Source organism: Homarus americanus, unplaced genomic scaffold (assembly GCF_018991925.1).
Source record: "Homarus americanus isolate GMGI-L3 unplaced genomic scaffold, GMGI_Hamer_2.0 scaffold45698, whole genome shotgun sequence".
Lineage (NCBI taxonomy): Eukaryota > Metazoa > Arthropoda > Malacostraca > Decapoda > Nephropidae > Homarus > Homarus americanus.
In genome coordinates, this window is record NW_024735554.1 from 2,003,351 (window position 1) to 2,020,563 (window position 17,213).

Below are 17,213 nucleotides of genomic sequence, written 5' to 3' on the forward strand. Positions count from 1 at the left end.
AAAAAGTCGATAATCTACTTTCCGGAAAATTAGAAAATCTATCTACTTTTCGGGGAAGTAGATAACTGCTCCCGGAAAATGAATGTTTCCCATTTTTTATGATGCAAATTTCACGTTTTCTATGATAATCTACTTCGCAAAATTAGGTAATATTTCCCCCAAAATTCGAAAATCTACTTCCCCGAAAAGTCGATAATCTACTTTCTCGAAAAGTAGAAAATCTATCTACTATTCGGGAAAGTATATAACCAACTTTCCCGGAAAGTAGATATTTCCCATTTTTTATGATACAAATTTCCCGTTTTCTGCTGATTGTATCTGCTTCATAGAATTAGGTAATATTTCCCCAAAATTCGAAAATCTGCTTTTAGTCGATAATCTACTTTCCCGAAAAGTAGAAAATTTATCTACTTTCCGGGAAAGTAGATAACCAACTTTCCCGGAAAGTAGATATTTCCCATTTATTATGATACAAATTTCCCGTTTTCTATGATAATCTACTTCGCAAAATTAGGTAATATTTCCCCCAAAATTCGAAAATCTACTTCCCCGAAAAGTCGATAATCTACTTTCCCGAAAAGTAGAAAATCTATCTACTTTTCGGGAAAGTAGATAAACAACTTTCCCGGAAAGTAGATATTTCCCATTTTTTATGATACAAATTTCCCGTTTCTATGATAATCTACTTCGCAAAATTAGGTAATATTTCCCCAAAATTCGAAAATCTACTTTCCCAAAAAGTCGATAATCTACTTTCCCGAAAAGTAGAAAATCTATCTACTTTTCGGGAAAGTAGATAACCAACTTGCCCGGAAAGTAGATATTTCCCATTTTTTATGATACAAATTTCCCGTTTTCTATGATTATCTACTTCGCAAAATTACGTAATATTTCCCCCAAAATTCGAAAATCTACTTCCCCGAAAAGTCGATAATCTACTTTCCCGAAAAGTAGAAAATCTATCTACTTTTCGGGAAAGTAGATAACCAACTTTCCCGGAAAGTAGATATTTCCCATTTTTTATGATACAAATTTCCCGTTTTCTATGATAATCTACTTCGCAAAATTAGGTAATATTTCCCCCAGAATTTGAAAATCTACTTCCCCGAAAAGTCGATAATCTACTTTCCGAAAAGTAGAAAATCTATCTACTTTTCGGGAAAGTAGATAACCAACTTTCCCGGAAAGTAGATATTTCCCATTTTTTATGATACAAATTTCCCGTTTTCTATGATTATCTACGCAAAATTACGTAATATTTCCCCCAAAATTCGAAAATCTACTTCCCCGAAAAGTCGATAATCTACTTTCCCGAAAAGTAGAAAATCTATCTACTTTTCATGAAAGTAGATAACCAACTTTCCCGGAAAGTAGATATTTCCCGTTTTTTATGATACAAATTTCCCGTTTTCTATGATAATCTACTTCGCAAAATTACGTAATATTTCCCCCAAAATTCGAAAATCTACTTCCCCGAAAAGTGAATAATCTACTTTCCCGAAAAGTAGAAAATCTATCTACTTTTCGGTAAAGTAGATAACCAACTTTCCCGGAAAGTAGATATTTCCCATTTTTTTTTATACAAATTTCCCGTTTTCTATGATAATCTACTTCGCAAAATTAGGTAATATTTCCCCCAAAATTCGAAAATCTACTTCCCCGAAAAGTCAATAATCTACTTTCCCGAAAAGTAGAAAATCTATCTACTTTTCGGGAAAGTAGATAACCAACTTTCCCGGAAAGTAGATATTTCCCACTTTTTATGATACAAATTTTCCGTTTTCTATGATAATCTACTTCGCAACATTAGGTAATATTTTCCCCAAAATTCGAAAATCTACTTCCCCGAAAAGTCGATAATCTACTTTCTCGAAAAGTAGAAAATCTATCTACTTTTCGGGAAAGTAGATAACCAACTTTCCCGGAAAGTATATATTTCCCGTTTTTTATGATACAAATTTCCCGTTTTCTATGATAATCTACTTCGCAAAATTAGGGAATATTTCCCCCCAAATTCGAAAATCTACTTCCCCGAAAAGTCGATAATCTACTTTCCCCGAAAAGTAGATAATTCACTTTCGGGAAAGTAGATAACCAACTTTCCCGGAAAGTAGATATTTCCCATTTTTTATGATACAAATTTCCCGTTTTCTATGATAATCTACTTCGCAAAATTAGGTAATATTCCCCCCAAAATTCGAAAATCTACTTCCCCGAAAAGTCGATAATCTACTTTCCCGAAAAGTAGAAAATCTATCTACTTTTCGGGAAAGTAGATAACCAACTTTCCCGGAAAGTAGATATTTCCCATTTTTTATGATACAAATTTCCCGCTTTCTATGGTAATCTACTTCGGAAAATTAGGTAATATTACCCCAAAAGTCGATAATCTACTTCCCTGAAAAGTCGATAATCTACTTTCCCGAAAAGTAGATAATCTACTTTTCAGGAAAGTAGATAACCAACTTTCCCGGAAAGTAGATATTTCCCATTTTCAATGATACAATTTTCCCGTTTTCTATGATAAGTAGATAACGAACTTACCCAGAAAGTAGATATTTCACATTTTCTGTGATACAAATTTCCTGCTTTCTATGATAATCTACTTCGGAAAATTGGGTAATATTTCCCAAAAAGTCGATAATCTACTTTCTTTGATGCATCATAGAAAATGGAAAAAAATTTCCATTTTCTTTTATGCATCCATCATAGAAAATGGGAAATTTCTCCTCATGGATAATGCCCCTGGTCATGACCCTCAACTTGCCAGCACTTTGGAGGCTAGATTTGACTGTCAAAGTGTTGTTTTTGCCTCCCAACACTACATCAATTATACAGCCAATGGACCAGAATGTGATCAGCAACTTCAAGAAGCTTTACATGAAGTAAATGTTCAGGAGGCATTATCAGGCAACTTCCACTGATCCTGAACTAACACTGGTACAGTTCTGGAAGACATAATTCAACATCCTGGAGTACATTTGACTGGATCAGTTTTTAAGTTTGAGGTGTTCTAACAGAGGTACTGTAACTCATACTTGTCAACTAACCATTGACTATTAATAAACAATACCTCACTAATCAGGAATCAAACCCTGGACCTCTGTGTGTTAATAGGTATTGTTTGTATATGGAAGTCTGCATGTACTGTATATGGACTGTTGTGATATATCTGTATTGGTAGTCTCATGTTTCCTAGCTGTATATACATACATTCATTACAGAAAGTTGAAATCACTAAAAGTTATGACCAAACAAACTCAGAATGGAATTTTATTCAGTACCTCATTAATAATAGTGAGGAATGGAAAATAATCTCATGTCATTATTCAAATATACAATTTATTCCATTTGTCTTTTCATGAATGGTAAATGACTTCACCACTTCAGCCTAACAACATTAAGTGGTGACAACACAATGAGTGACATAAAAAAAAGATATTACACCACACAGAATATATCATGATCATTTCTGATATCACAATTCTCACCTTCAGGATAAGACAATTGTGAAGTGATATTCTAGGCTGGATACATTACAATTATGGCAACTTTTTAATTAACTCATTCTATGGTCTCTACATCAATAACAAACAGTATTTTGTTGCCCAAACTGACACTGAAACATAAATTCTGTACTATTAGGCAATATTATAAGATGTACACAGAAAATAAGGCAACACTGAATAAATTGAATGAGTTCCTTAACTCTGATGACACAAGACAGTATTATGTACAGGCACCTCCTCCCTCCCTTGTCTCATTAAGTGCAACTGGAGTGCTTGTTGCTTTATGCCATCACTAGTAGTTGCTGGGGTTCTGTTCCTCCACAATCTAGTTAATGTAACCATTGGCTTCATAGCATAAAAAATTAAAAGCAATCCTGAAAGGGTCAAACAGCAGATGTTATGAACTTTAGTGTACATTAATTACAGCATTTACACACCAGATGTAATAATAATACACTGCAATGTATCATCATGTATGGGTTATTCCATCATTTGCTTTGTTAATTACTACTATATATATTTCACTTAGAACTAAATTCATCTGTTACAAAACATAACATACCAAATAAAACAGAAATGGTATTTTATCTGACTGTGACTTAAGTATTGTCATAGATGAAAGTGTCCCCAAACATGTTATCTAGAGCAAGAACTGGGGTACGTGACAACCCTCTCGTGTAAGCATCCAAAGTACGTGTTAGTTAGGTTCCTTTGTCGGTTGTAATTCCAAGACTGTCATGAGTCTTGCGCTACACTTAAAATTAACAAAAGAACTTTGACAAATGACGTAAACCAGATAACTTCAACTAATGGCCTTGAAATTCATAATTAAAGACCTCTTCATGACTCCCGCTTACAGCCCTTGTCAACAGGAAACCGTAAGTATTTGATACATCTGACTACATAAAAAAGTATTCAAATTATAGCTAAAGATCACAAACTATATACATCTTTATATAAGCTTAATGAAAGAATCAGATGAAATTTTAATGCATTAACCACACACACACACCACTCCTTCATGCACTCAAAACAACTTGCACACTACAATGAGCTAACAGATGTACACACAAGACTTCCAACAACTTCTCTGCATGAGTTCATACTAGTACTAAAATTCTGTAATTAATCACTGTTGAGTATAATTAAAATTGATATGTTAGAAATTTCTTTTTTTTTTGTAGCTACAGCCGTTAATTTTCCCTTTTATCATTATGTATATAATCTGTCATGAAGCATTTGTTTATGACTTGGGATGCCCAGGTCATTAAGGCTTACATTATGTACAGTTTCATAGTCAAGATTATGTACTCTTTGTGTCGTTATTTTCAAATGTCTATTTTGAACACTTAAACTTAAGAATTTCTCCTATCATCTTTTTATAGTAGACTGAGTGCAAAATATTACATTTGTAAAATGTTTAAAAATTTATGTCATACAGAACAATATAGTTGTTAACACCTTTAACAACTTAGATGTATTTTATGAAATAACAAAACATGGTAATGGACTAAGAATGAATCACTATCCATCCCACCAACAGTGGTATTACTGTATTTGTAACTTAAAGGAATATAATACATTATTACATTCGTTGCATCAACCCACTGCTTATTACATCTTATTAATAAAAGGTAATACATTAACAGAGTGATACTGGCTTTTACAAACTGTAATTGCTGGAGGGATCCTACAACACATTAAGTGAAATAACAAAAGTAGCAATTTCAAGTTTGTTTTTTTGCACTTCATACAAAAAGGTTAGTTACAGCTCCTATCTTACTTCATAGTTATTAGTGAATGCTTATTGAAAAATACAATATGGATTCAGGCTCAGGTACCCATCACTGACAGTCTTCTCTGAGGTACACAAGAAGATCTGGCTAACACCATTAATTTCTTACATCTGATAATGTATTTATAGTCTCTGTTTCATTTGCAGAAAACTTTATAATGTGAAGGTGAACCAGTTTATAATTGCATGCAGCAGTTGTCACATTCATATAGTCATCTTTTCAAACCTGGGTTGTCTTTACCCCTACTTAATATTTACCTTTCTGCCACCTATTCATAATAACTTGTACATGTGGAAACTTATAACATGGAATCTATTTTGACCTTTGGGATATCTACATCAATAAGCATCAAAGGCCAAACAGCACTGCTTTAAATGAATACTGTGTCTGCTGAAGAAATCTGTATGCTATTTTGGCCGTCTTATACAGATAGCCGTTTGTTTATAGCAAGAAACATGGTGTTTAAATGTGTAAGAATTCTCTTCAATTAATATGAGGTAAATTAAAACTTGGGAGCAGGAAAAGGCAGAAATTTATAAGTTTGGGGAACCAGACAACTTTAAAAATAAAATAAAAATTCTGAAGTACAGTACAATACTGGATTAATTTTGGTGATGTTAGTCAGGCTGACTACCAAGTGGTTGTAGCATTGTTGTGGACGAGGAAGAATAGGATTCTTGTCTGACCTGACACATTTTTAACACACATGGCAGCTTGAGATCCAAGTTCAGTAACTGGGCTAAACTCAGGTAAAAATGTCTTTTTTATTATATGCTCGGCACTAGTCACTTGAGTAAAGGTTCCAAACCAAGTTTAACTTTGTTGTCTGGGGAGGTGCAATCATGTGTAGTGGGAGACCGTAAAATGTGATACAGTACAGTAGTTTAAGATGGTTTCATTGTTTTCTACATTATTCATTACAAGATACTTCTTGGGAAGTAATTAGGCCTTGTAGTAGTAAAAAATATGAAGAATTAACAATGACACACACACACACACACAGAATCCATTTGTATTTTTTCTTAACTCCCATATTTTTCTCTTCAACATAATGAATGTTTTATAAGGAACATTCATATCATCTGAAGTCTATTTACTCTATTGTAATATTACTAAATGTCTAATAATGAAAGAAAGTGCATCATTTGAGATCTTACAATTATATCTTCATGTATGTATGTATGGTGAATACTGTTTACATTTCATGATTCATGCTCACTACATCACCATCATTCTCGGGAGAACGTCATCCTTTCTTTTAGATATTTTTAAACTCCAACATCCTTGGAGGTTAGTATAAGGGTACTCTCAACCATATACAATCACGCAACAATATCCATGGAGTCTGGTGTAAGAGCATCATCAAATGAGTGGTGAGATGAGTTAGGGGAGGAGACCTGTGGTGATGAGAACACGGGGTCACTAGTGAAGGCTGGACCATCATCATCCATCAAGTCCAAGTTAAATCCTCCTGATGTGAAGTCTTCCAAGAGTTCCTGTATTGAATGAAGAATGGTAAGACTTTGTTTGAAAGGCAACAATTAAAAAAAAAAAAGGACACCAAAAATGTAAAATACGGTATATAACCATTAACAGAACACATAATAAGAGTTACCAGAATAAATGAACAGCAACAAATAATGGAGAAATTCTATGTTGTTCTTCATTCACACTACAGTAAGTACTGTTGAAGTGAGAAGTGACTTGTAATGCTAAAGAATAAAATAAACAGTACATCACCAATCTTCTAACAGGTAACCATCTGCTAACTGATAACTAATGAAAAAGGGGGATACAGTACTCGTACTTGACTACCTGAGTGTTTACTACAGACATGGTGCAAGATCAACAGCCCATTCAATTTGTAATAGTAATATAACTAATGTAATTATATAATAGAAAAATGAGAGGGATGCAATACTTTGTTAATATTCTTAAGTATCATGGACTTGTTTATGTAGTACATTTAGTACAGTCAGTCCTTGACTTACGACGGAGTTAGGGACCGACGACCAGGTCGTAAGTCGAAAATGTGAAAATGATACATGGAAAATCTAAAATGGGTGTCTCTTTTTCTTCTCAGCACCACGAGAACTCTCACTTTTATGCTTGCCAGCCATTTTAAAGGGAATTACACACGAAAATTTTGTCAGTACACAGAGCAATCACTAACGTTGGGACTCGAAAATACGTAATTTGAAAAATATTTTATAAGACTGGGGCGGTCGTATGTCCGGGTGGTCGTAAGTCGCGTAGGTCGTAAGTCGAGGAGTACCTGCATAGGATTTTTCTGAATATGTACTGTACTGTACCGGGTACTTGTTTTACTTTATACATCACAAATGTCAGTGATGATAACATATACAGTACCTTGGATGACACACTGGTAAAGTTGACTTGTTGTTAATAGATATTGTACTGTACAATACTATAGAACAAAAATTAAAAGTTTCTTGAAATATTAAGACAGTATCTCTCACTACTATGTCATGGGTGCGAGTCCTGGTTCAAGACACAGATGGGAAGGTGTTATCCAGTGTGAGCCTACCTAACACCACAGGTTTTCTCCAGGTACACCAATTTCTTCCTAAATTAACACGAGACAATAAAATTCATAACAAAGGAACAAAACAACAGCCCAGCCACCCAAATGGCTAGTAAGCTGATAAGTGATGAAGTGATATAATATACAGTACAGTATTAAAATTACCGCTAATTCAAATTAATAATACTACAGTACTATGCGAGGAATCCCACCTTGTTGATATCTTACAGAATTGTTGTTCAAAATACTGGTACAGTGTGTCTTATCCACAGAAACCTGCACCTTTCCTGGTATGTACAACACAATAAAATAATGTATACTGGAAATAGTAAAAACTGTACTGTAGTTGAAACTTTATTTTTTATTATATTTATTTATTTTAACGGAAATTACAGTACAGTATAGAACTAAGGCAACTATTGGCTGAGATAAGGGATGAGCCATGACACAGAGTGAGGAGTGTAAATTTATAACAGTACAGTACTCTATACCTGCTCATTGTACTGTAGTTGGTCTTGATAATACACTGAGCAAAAGTTTGAACACAATCATAAGTTTAATGTTTTACACAGCAATATGTCAGAATAGTATATATATATTGTTGGTGCAAGTAGCCATTTCACACTAGCAAAGGGGTTAGGGGTTTCAAAATAATTTCTGCATGCCAAAAAAATTACAAGTGAAAGATTTGCTCTACTACTGGAAGCACTAATGATACACAAGCCATGCACTTCAGAAATAGGTTCATTGCTAACTAAAGAGTATAAAGCTTATAGTGTGCCATATGACAGGTTCAGGAGCGGTGAGCTTAAATATGAGCTCAGCAAGCAAGTGGACAGGAGTGTGAGTCACACTAGCATTAATTATGCTCATTTGCTTTGGTAACACAATGCAATACTTACTGTCTACAGGAAACAATCACAATGACAAATGATATATCACTTTTATCTCATTGGTCAAATCAGAGAAATATATTGAATCTTTTTAATATAAGAAGATAGTGCAAGAAAAGCAAAACCATGTATCATTGTGACTGTGGGGTGTGATGGAAACAAAAGGAGGCATGGCACACGTACGTCAAGCAGGGATCCAGTGAGATTGTAGTTACACCTCACCTTCTTCAAATCATTTTGACCCCCTGAGTTATTTACCACCTCAGATTTGATAAGTGTAGACAGCAAGAGGCTCTGGTCAATGTTGGTCTCCTCTACCTTGATGCCATTCGTTCGAAGTTTAGTCTCCAGCTCCTGTAAATGTGACACATGTTAGGCTAGCACGTTGACAAATTATAGATTAAAAAGCGCGCACACACACACGGCAAGGTGGACAATACTGTACTACCTAAAGATCAAATACTGTATTGCTAAAGTGTTTCCTTACATGATAGTGTCTAAGGTATTCAATTTTAGCAGAAAAATTCCAATTTTTGAGAAGACAAATGAATAAGAATAGATTTGGTAATTTTACTTCATGTGTGACAAGAACCACAATGTTTCTAAAATAATTTACTGTTCTGACCTTGAGGTAATTGCCAGATATTATTCTACCTATACTGTATCTTACCCAGCTCAAATATTACATAAAAGGCCGCCAGTGGCAGTACTGTATATGTACCTGTATCCGTAAGTGAAGTTGCCGGTTCTGTTGTTCGAGGGCACGTCGCTTTGATTCCACCTCCTTGTTGTATTCAATATCCAGCTTGAGCCTCCGTATGTAGTCAACAGAAGCCTTCAGAATTTGTCCTTTGTTATGTCGGAGATCCCGGACAAGCTCGAAATACCTGCATATAGTACCATGATGTAAGATGACTCATGATGATAAAAGTTTGTTCTAAAATATCTGTACAGTACATGTTACACTAAAACATCTCAAGCTGATAATGCACAAAAATTATTATATAAGATGCATCCATCTCCTATCACCTATAACATTACTGTACTATGATAAACACACAAGGATTTTAAGGCAATGATTAACAAACATAAAAACAACCTGAAATTCTGCACATCCCTGCTAACTGCCTGAGAATTGAAATCCTCAATAAATTTTGACCAAACAAAAAGTTAACACATAATAAAATACTGTACACTGTAATTAATGCTTACGGTTCATTGCTCTTGGGCAAGAGTGTAGCAAGTTCTTTTATCCTATCGTTTATGTTGAATCGTCTTCTTCGCTCAACTAAAAGAAGAAGAAGAAAGTGTGAATACGTGTACAGATTTTAAGAATACTCATAGTGGGGATAATAATGATAATAGCTGTATGCTCAGTGGCAAAGAGAATAAATGTAAAGTAAAAAGTCAAGAACATGATATTTGACATCTACCTGCCAAAAAATGTCATGAACATAAGAACTTGCTTTTCTAGTGCAACTCATGTTAACAGTTGGTAAAGAGAGAGGGTGATATTTTACTATAACAGACAAAAGGACTCAAGACAATGATAATACCATGACTGTACATATAAAATGACTTTCACAGTACAGTAAAATACAGTACAGGTATTACCAACATTTACACATAAAAAAAAGACTAAAATCACTAATGTTTAAGTAGATTGTAATTACTGTACTGTAGTTAGACTTACTCATGTTATGATTATCCTTCTTCTGTCTGTCTTTTATGAAGGCCACCATCTGCTGATCATTGCCAGATTGCTCACTCTTCACCTGTGACACCTCTGATGGGCAGGAGCTGGAGGTCTTCCCCAGGTAGCCATTGATATTTAGGATGTCACAAATTGAACCTGGTACACTGCTGTTGAGTTGCTGTGGGAGATGAAGAACAGTTTAGATTTTCCTTTGGTTTATGTAAAGATAAGGCACCCTAGCTTATTTCACATGATGATTAAAGACTAATGCTACCTTGGGGAGTTGGGTTAGGTGGGATTATTTTATGCTGGGGTGGGTTAGGTTAAGTAGGATTAGTTTAGGTTAAGTTAGGTCATGTTGTTGGGTTAGGTTAAGTAGGATTAGTTTAGGTTAAGTTAGGTCATGTTGTTGGGTTAAGTACTGTAGCATTAGTTTAGGTTAAGTCAGGTTGGGTTAGGTTTAGGATTGATTAAGTAAGGTTTAGGGTTAAGTTAGGTCTGGGTAGGACTAAGTTAAGTCAGGCCAGGTTTGGTTAGCATTAGGGTGATCATGTTGAAATAAGCTGGGGTGCCAAATTTTCATGTGATTCTTATCTTTATCCTATCTCTTCCTTTATAATGTCTCCTGCTCTTCCTAAGTACATCTGGACATAATATTACATTGGTACCTCAAGTAGAGCGTTACACTAGACAACAATGAGATAAATTACTGTACTTCCTTAAAATGGGATTTCCTGAAAATTAATTATATTATTTTAATTATGTACAACCATCTCATTCGGGGATTTTGGCATCTGCAATCAATAGATCTAATAATTCTATGACTTTTTTCTTCTCAAATAACGGAGATATTGGGTGTGTTTTATTCTCTTGTTATTATCATATACAGGAACAGCTGTCACCTGTTCACTATGTTTACAACCGACCCACTCTATCCAAGTGTACTCTCACGTCCACAAAAGGGCAGAATTACACCATGACGCTTCAACAAAGTTGGCTTTCATTGGTACCAAATACCAAATATGTACTGTAATTTCTCTTTAATATGGCAGAGGGTTAGCCCCCGTCTAGTAAGTAGGTTTCTTTGGTTGGTTAGGTTAGGTTCAATTAGATTCATTATTATAATTCACTTACCAAGGAAGTGTAGAATTAAAGTTAATCAAAATGATGAGATATATGACAATAATAATAATATCTATTGCAAGTGTTCAAAAATCCAGATTCCATGGTTGTACGAAACTAAAGTTTAAAAAATTAATTAGGCATCCTGACATATTTCACCTTAAGATATTACCAAAGCTAACGTAATCTAATGTAATGTAATCCAACCTGGCCCGCCCCCCTCCTGGTGGTGTTAGGGTGTTTAATAAGTGAAACAACTTGTGGGGGGGCAATCTTCAGGAGATCCTAAAATGTGTCAAAACCTTCTGGTCAACCAATATATGTGAAGGACTCCGCAGTCCGACTAATTACCCAAATGTAGCCGCAATGAAGTCAAATAATGGTCCTACATGAAAAAATCGGACTGCTAATCACTTCTCGACTAGTATTTGGTGTCAGAAAGTCACGAAAAATTGGAAAACTTACTTTAATCTGAGTTAATAGATCGCGTGCATGTACCGACGGAGCGAGGAATTACCCAAATGTAGCCGCAATGAAGTCAAATGATGGTCGTACAAGCTATATTCGGGCTGTGAATCACTTCTCGATTATTATTTGGTGTCATAAAGTCAAAAAAAATTGGTAAACTTAATTTAATCTGAGTTGTGTTGTGTTAGGTTAGGTTAGGTTAGGTACATGCACTTAATCTATTAACTCAGATTAAATTAAGTTTACCAATTTTTTGTGAGTGAGTCTATTATTTGACTTCATTGACGCATTTGGGTAATTCCTCGCTCCGTCGGTACATGCACGCGATCTATTAACTCAGATTAAAGTAAGTTTTCCAATTTTTTGTGACTTTCTGGCACCAAATACTGGTCGAGAAGTGATTGGCAGTCCGATTTATTCATCTAGGACCATTATTTGACTTCATTCCGGCTATATTTGGCTACATTTGGGTACATTTGGGTAATTAGTCGGACCCGGACTCCGAGTTAACTACTGGAGGTACAACTTAACAGTGGGTAGGTCTCAATACTTCACTACTGGAGGTAAAACTTACAGAAGGAGGCACATTGGCGAGTTGGTCATAGGCCTTGAGGTTGTCGGCAGCATCCAGACCCTCCTCCAGGTTAAGGATCTCGTCGATAACATCTTCCACCTGGCGAGAAAGACACGTTATTACTCCTCTGTTATAAAGTAATACAACTAAGGTCTTTAAAAACTAAGTTAACATATGCAGTGCATTAGTCAGCCATGAAACAGGTAAAAATATTAAGAATGTATACCTCTGGTTCACGTTCATTCAACTGACAGTCTGACACACACACACACATAGTACAAATAGTATGTCCAGATTTTTTTTACCTCATTATTAAGTGTATAATAAACTTTCCATAAAACGTTTTTCATAAGTTGTTTTTCGAGTCAGAACAAATAAGTGGAAACTTGGAAACATAAAATGAAAAACAATTCCGAGCAATTCCTATGGATTTTGTCCTGATAAATTCAGTTTTCGGTAATGATAACACTTTTTAACAATATTTTTTTCAGTACACAATGTAAAAAAAAAAATACGTTAATACCACACTAGATAAAACTTGCTTTCATACAATCATATTTGTATATTTATTGTCAAACTCGTGAACTCGCGCTTCTCACACATTATCAACTTAAATATTTTATGATTTTTCAGCAGACATATATTGGAAAATATTCGAAGGATCACACTAATTGAAAATGAGCACTCACAGTAATATTGGAGAGGATGGGGTGGTCAGGACAGTGGTTAGTTTATTCAAGGATTCTTGGTTTAATGCATCAAACTGTAAACGTAAAAGACGATTTTGCTGATAATTATCTATCTATGTACGTAGCGGGGAATAATGAGGAGGACACTTCTAAAATAGGTCTTAAGTCCTATAAACAGCATATTGTAATACTGTAGTACACTGACAACTACTGTATAGGATAACCTTCACACTGCCACCTCAATGGAGATTCCCTCGCATCCGTGACTAATGTTCCGCCAACCCAATATGATAATCACTCCGTCACCGTGACCGACTATAATACTGGTGTGGAAAATTGCTCAAGTGACGTAAAAACTTTAGTTAGGTGTGAAATTCACATAGCACGCAACAGGCGGCTGTGTGGTGCGGAGCCAGTGGTGGAGACACGCTAGTGCGCTACACAAGTATATAATGCGAGTATTTTAAGCCTTCTGAAAGGGTGTTCAATATACTTGTTCTTAGGGTGTTCAATATAGTTGTTCCTAGGGTGTTCAATATATTTGTTCCTAGTGTTAATGTTGTAATGTATTACTGCGATTCATCAACTAAGGTATTAAGCGCATAATCCCGGTTAGTGTAATAGATAAAAGATATTCCTTAAGTATTTTATTGTAAAATAATAAATGTGTTGTATTGAGAATAACCAACTGACTATATAAATTTTATGAAATAAATCTGATGTTATCGCACAATATCATGTAAGGCGCAATGGACTTAATGTGTTTTATACACAGCGGCCAGTTGGCGACGCCATCGTCTCCAAAGGATAAAAAAAAATATATTTTAGTGTGTGGCTGCCCGTATCATCATTGGGTATGACTTTGCTTGGGAGATTGGTATCCCGGCATCCCCTGAGCAACGCTCTTGTGCATTATGCAGAAGACCCGACAGCAGCACCCTTATCCACTACCTCCTAAGATGTCCCCACACACACAACGCTTCCGTGACGCCTGCTGGACCACCACTCCACGACCTCCTGACGGAGACACGATGATCCTCCCCATACTGGCCAGATATTTTGTAAATAATATTGATTATGTGTTAAAAGGATATCCTTCCTTCCTTAGGCTTTAGTAAGCCCCTTTATAATATTTATACTGTATATACTTGTCACACTTGCCAGATGCTTCTGGTGTCATTGTACAGGGGTACCTAGTGACAGCATTAGGATCCCGCTTCCTCTATCAAGGAATAAACAATTGAAATTGAAAACTGAAATTATTTTAGTGAGCCATCCTCCAAGAGCATAAAATCCTTGTTGAGGGGGAGCCGTTCTCTAAGCGAAAATATGTGCTCTCTGGTGATGGTCGCCACTATGGCCAAGAGAGATCGCCCCTGCCCTAACTGTTGCCTTTCGCACAACCATGAATATCATGACCCTCACTTTATCCAAGGTACAAGAACATACACTTCAGCATGACAAACCACACACTCCAACACCTGAAGCTCTTTTACACTGCAGTTGCTTACTGTTTTAGTGGAGATGTGTGTAGTACACTGGGTGGGTGTTTGAGGTTAGGAGAGGTTATATAGGGGTTTAATGTGGCGGGTCAGTAATGAGATTTCCCCCACCCCAGCACCGGCACCAAAGATATGAACGTTACTATGCAGGACACACCGCACACACACACACACACGGCCTTCTACAGGATAGCTTTCTCAGCATCTGATCCTGTGGTCCATTCACCCACGAGCGTGTCTCAGTCCGTCGCCACGTACCATCCCTTCCCAGGATGAACGTACAGATGTTATCACTGTTTCTACTACACGATGGTGAATCAACCACAATAAAGCAGGAGAGATTCAGCTACGCTCTAAAAGTAAATGTGACAGATATCACCTAATCTAAAAGCTTCGTCTAATTAGGTTAAACTACTGTAGATGTAACTGGCGTATTTGGAGGTACTCCCTGACAACTAGTGACCCTCTGCCTCCTGGCACAGGGTAGGTATGAATCTAATGAATTCTCTGCTCAGTAGTAACAAGTCGACCTGGCCGGCTCGGCCATGAAAACACTTCCACAAGATGGACAATAATTACAATAAAGAAAATACAGTGAAGACCTTTAATATTAAAGGTCATAAATATTGTGGTCTTTTTACCAGGATCTGCGTCTAACTCATAATACTGTAAGTGGGTTTTGGTGTGATCTTTGTGGCAAACAACTGTCCAGTTAAAAATAAGACAAAGGTACACACGAATGATGCCTTACATTAAATTAATTTCCTTAGCCCACCATAGTATAGACTCCTTACCAGAGTTGTCCAATATCGATGATTTGTGTATATAATATACAGCCGTTAAACGCTACAGTACTACAACCTCTCGGCTGCCTGTTACTAGTTTAGTTACATCAGTGGTCTTTACACATCTATAAAAAATAAAAGGACGTGTCTGGCTCCGTGTTCCAGCTATTGCTCCAAATTGCAAGCAGTTAGGTTTGGTTAGGTTAAGTTAGATTCCCTGACTGAGATATCTCCACGTCGCTTACTGGAGGTGGTTACCCTTGTCAGGGAGGACGCACTGTGAGTCAAGGTTATACCATGTAACCAATCAGAGCGATGGCGGGTAATTTTGTTTGTAAAAAATAAAACTCTGGTACTTTTGCCGCCGGTGTAGCAACCCTCCGGCGCCTGGCCCACGCAATACACTACAGTATCTACCAACTTGTTCAATTTACTGGCAAATAACATTACATAATATATGCTCAGACACGTCAAAATACAGTCTTGACCCAGGTGCTGCTTCAGACTGTCCTTAAATATCATAGTTAAACATTAGAGGCTAATCACCCGACTGTCTTGACTAGTTCAGTGGCAGATACCCTCAGTAAAATATCAAGACATTAACACACAAGATAAATAAAATATATACTCTTCAATATGATAATTTCTCTCCGTAATATTATGTTTGACTAATATGGTGAGTGGCGTCTTGGGGAAAAATAGGTTAGGATAGGTTAGGTGAGAGTAGTGTTAGTATTCCTAGCGGGCAGTAGTGATAAGCCTGGGTAGAAAGTCTGACCATTACTATACACACCACCTTTGCGTCCTTCCATTAGCCTCCCATTAACCAAACCATTCTTCTCATTTCTATACCAATCTTCCTTCCTCGCGTCTCACTACACTTGTACAACTTATACTACAAACTATAATCTTTCAACCTTGAGTGAAATAATATAAAATATTTATATTATTTCACACACGGTTAAGTGAGGCATATAAGAATATGAATATATATATATATATATATATATCCCTATCGGAATATTAACTTTCTTTTTGTGGAGTTGTATCTTGTATTACTGTTGACTGCATGGGGAAACCACAATACTCTTGTTATTGTGAATTGTGCAAGAGAACGTACTGAAAGGGGCATGTCAAATATTTTAACAAAACACCATTGTATACGGCTTAATGTCTGGCCATAATAGGTGACCAGATAAGATAACTGAAGCCATAAACTACGTCAAATAAAAACCTGTTTACAGGAAACAAACAAAACATTCACATCATTACAGCTGAAAAATACGATCCAATAACATCATGGGTGAGAACAGTACCACGCAGAACAAGGAATTGATTTACTTAAACTATATTATTTAAATTACGTACAATATGTAAGACAATTTTATATTAATCACACGAGTGAAACACGACTTACCATGGCCGTAGAGTTGCCAGATGTCACCCCAACAGCTGGTGCGATCTAACATTTTCTTCGCTCCTTTTACGACACATACCCACAATATTCCACACTGCATACTAGCTATTAAATCTAACCTCACTGATATACAGTACAGTATATAAAACTGGATCAAGGATAATCACATTAAAACGCTAAATTACAGTATATTCAGAACTGTACATATAACGAACAA

At 36.0% G+C, this 17,213-nt stretch overlaps 1 protein-coding gene across 1 annotated transcript in view; it reads right to left on the reverse strand.

Moving 5' to 3' along the window:
• Positions 1-3,324: 3,324 nt before the first annotated feature.
• LOC121871372 (microphthalmia-associated transcription factor-like) overlaps positions 3,325-17,213 on the reverse strand; it is a gene marked incomplete in the record, with an annotated part of 114,221 nt that continues 100,332 nt past the window's right edge. The window contains 6 exon segments of the mRNA XM_042373593.1: positions 3,325-6,801; positions 8,966-9,097; positions 9,465-9,630; positions 9,956-10,031; positions 10,437-10,617; positions 12,604-12,702. Of these exon segments, the coding sequence (XP_042229527.1) occupies positions 6,628-6,801; positions 8,966-9,097; positions 9,465-9,630; positions 9,956-10,031; positions 10,437-10,617; positions 12,604-12,702 (828 nt within the window).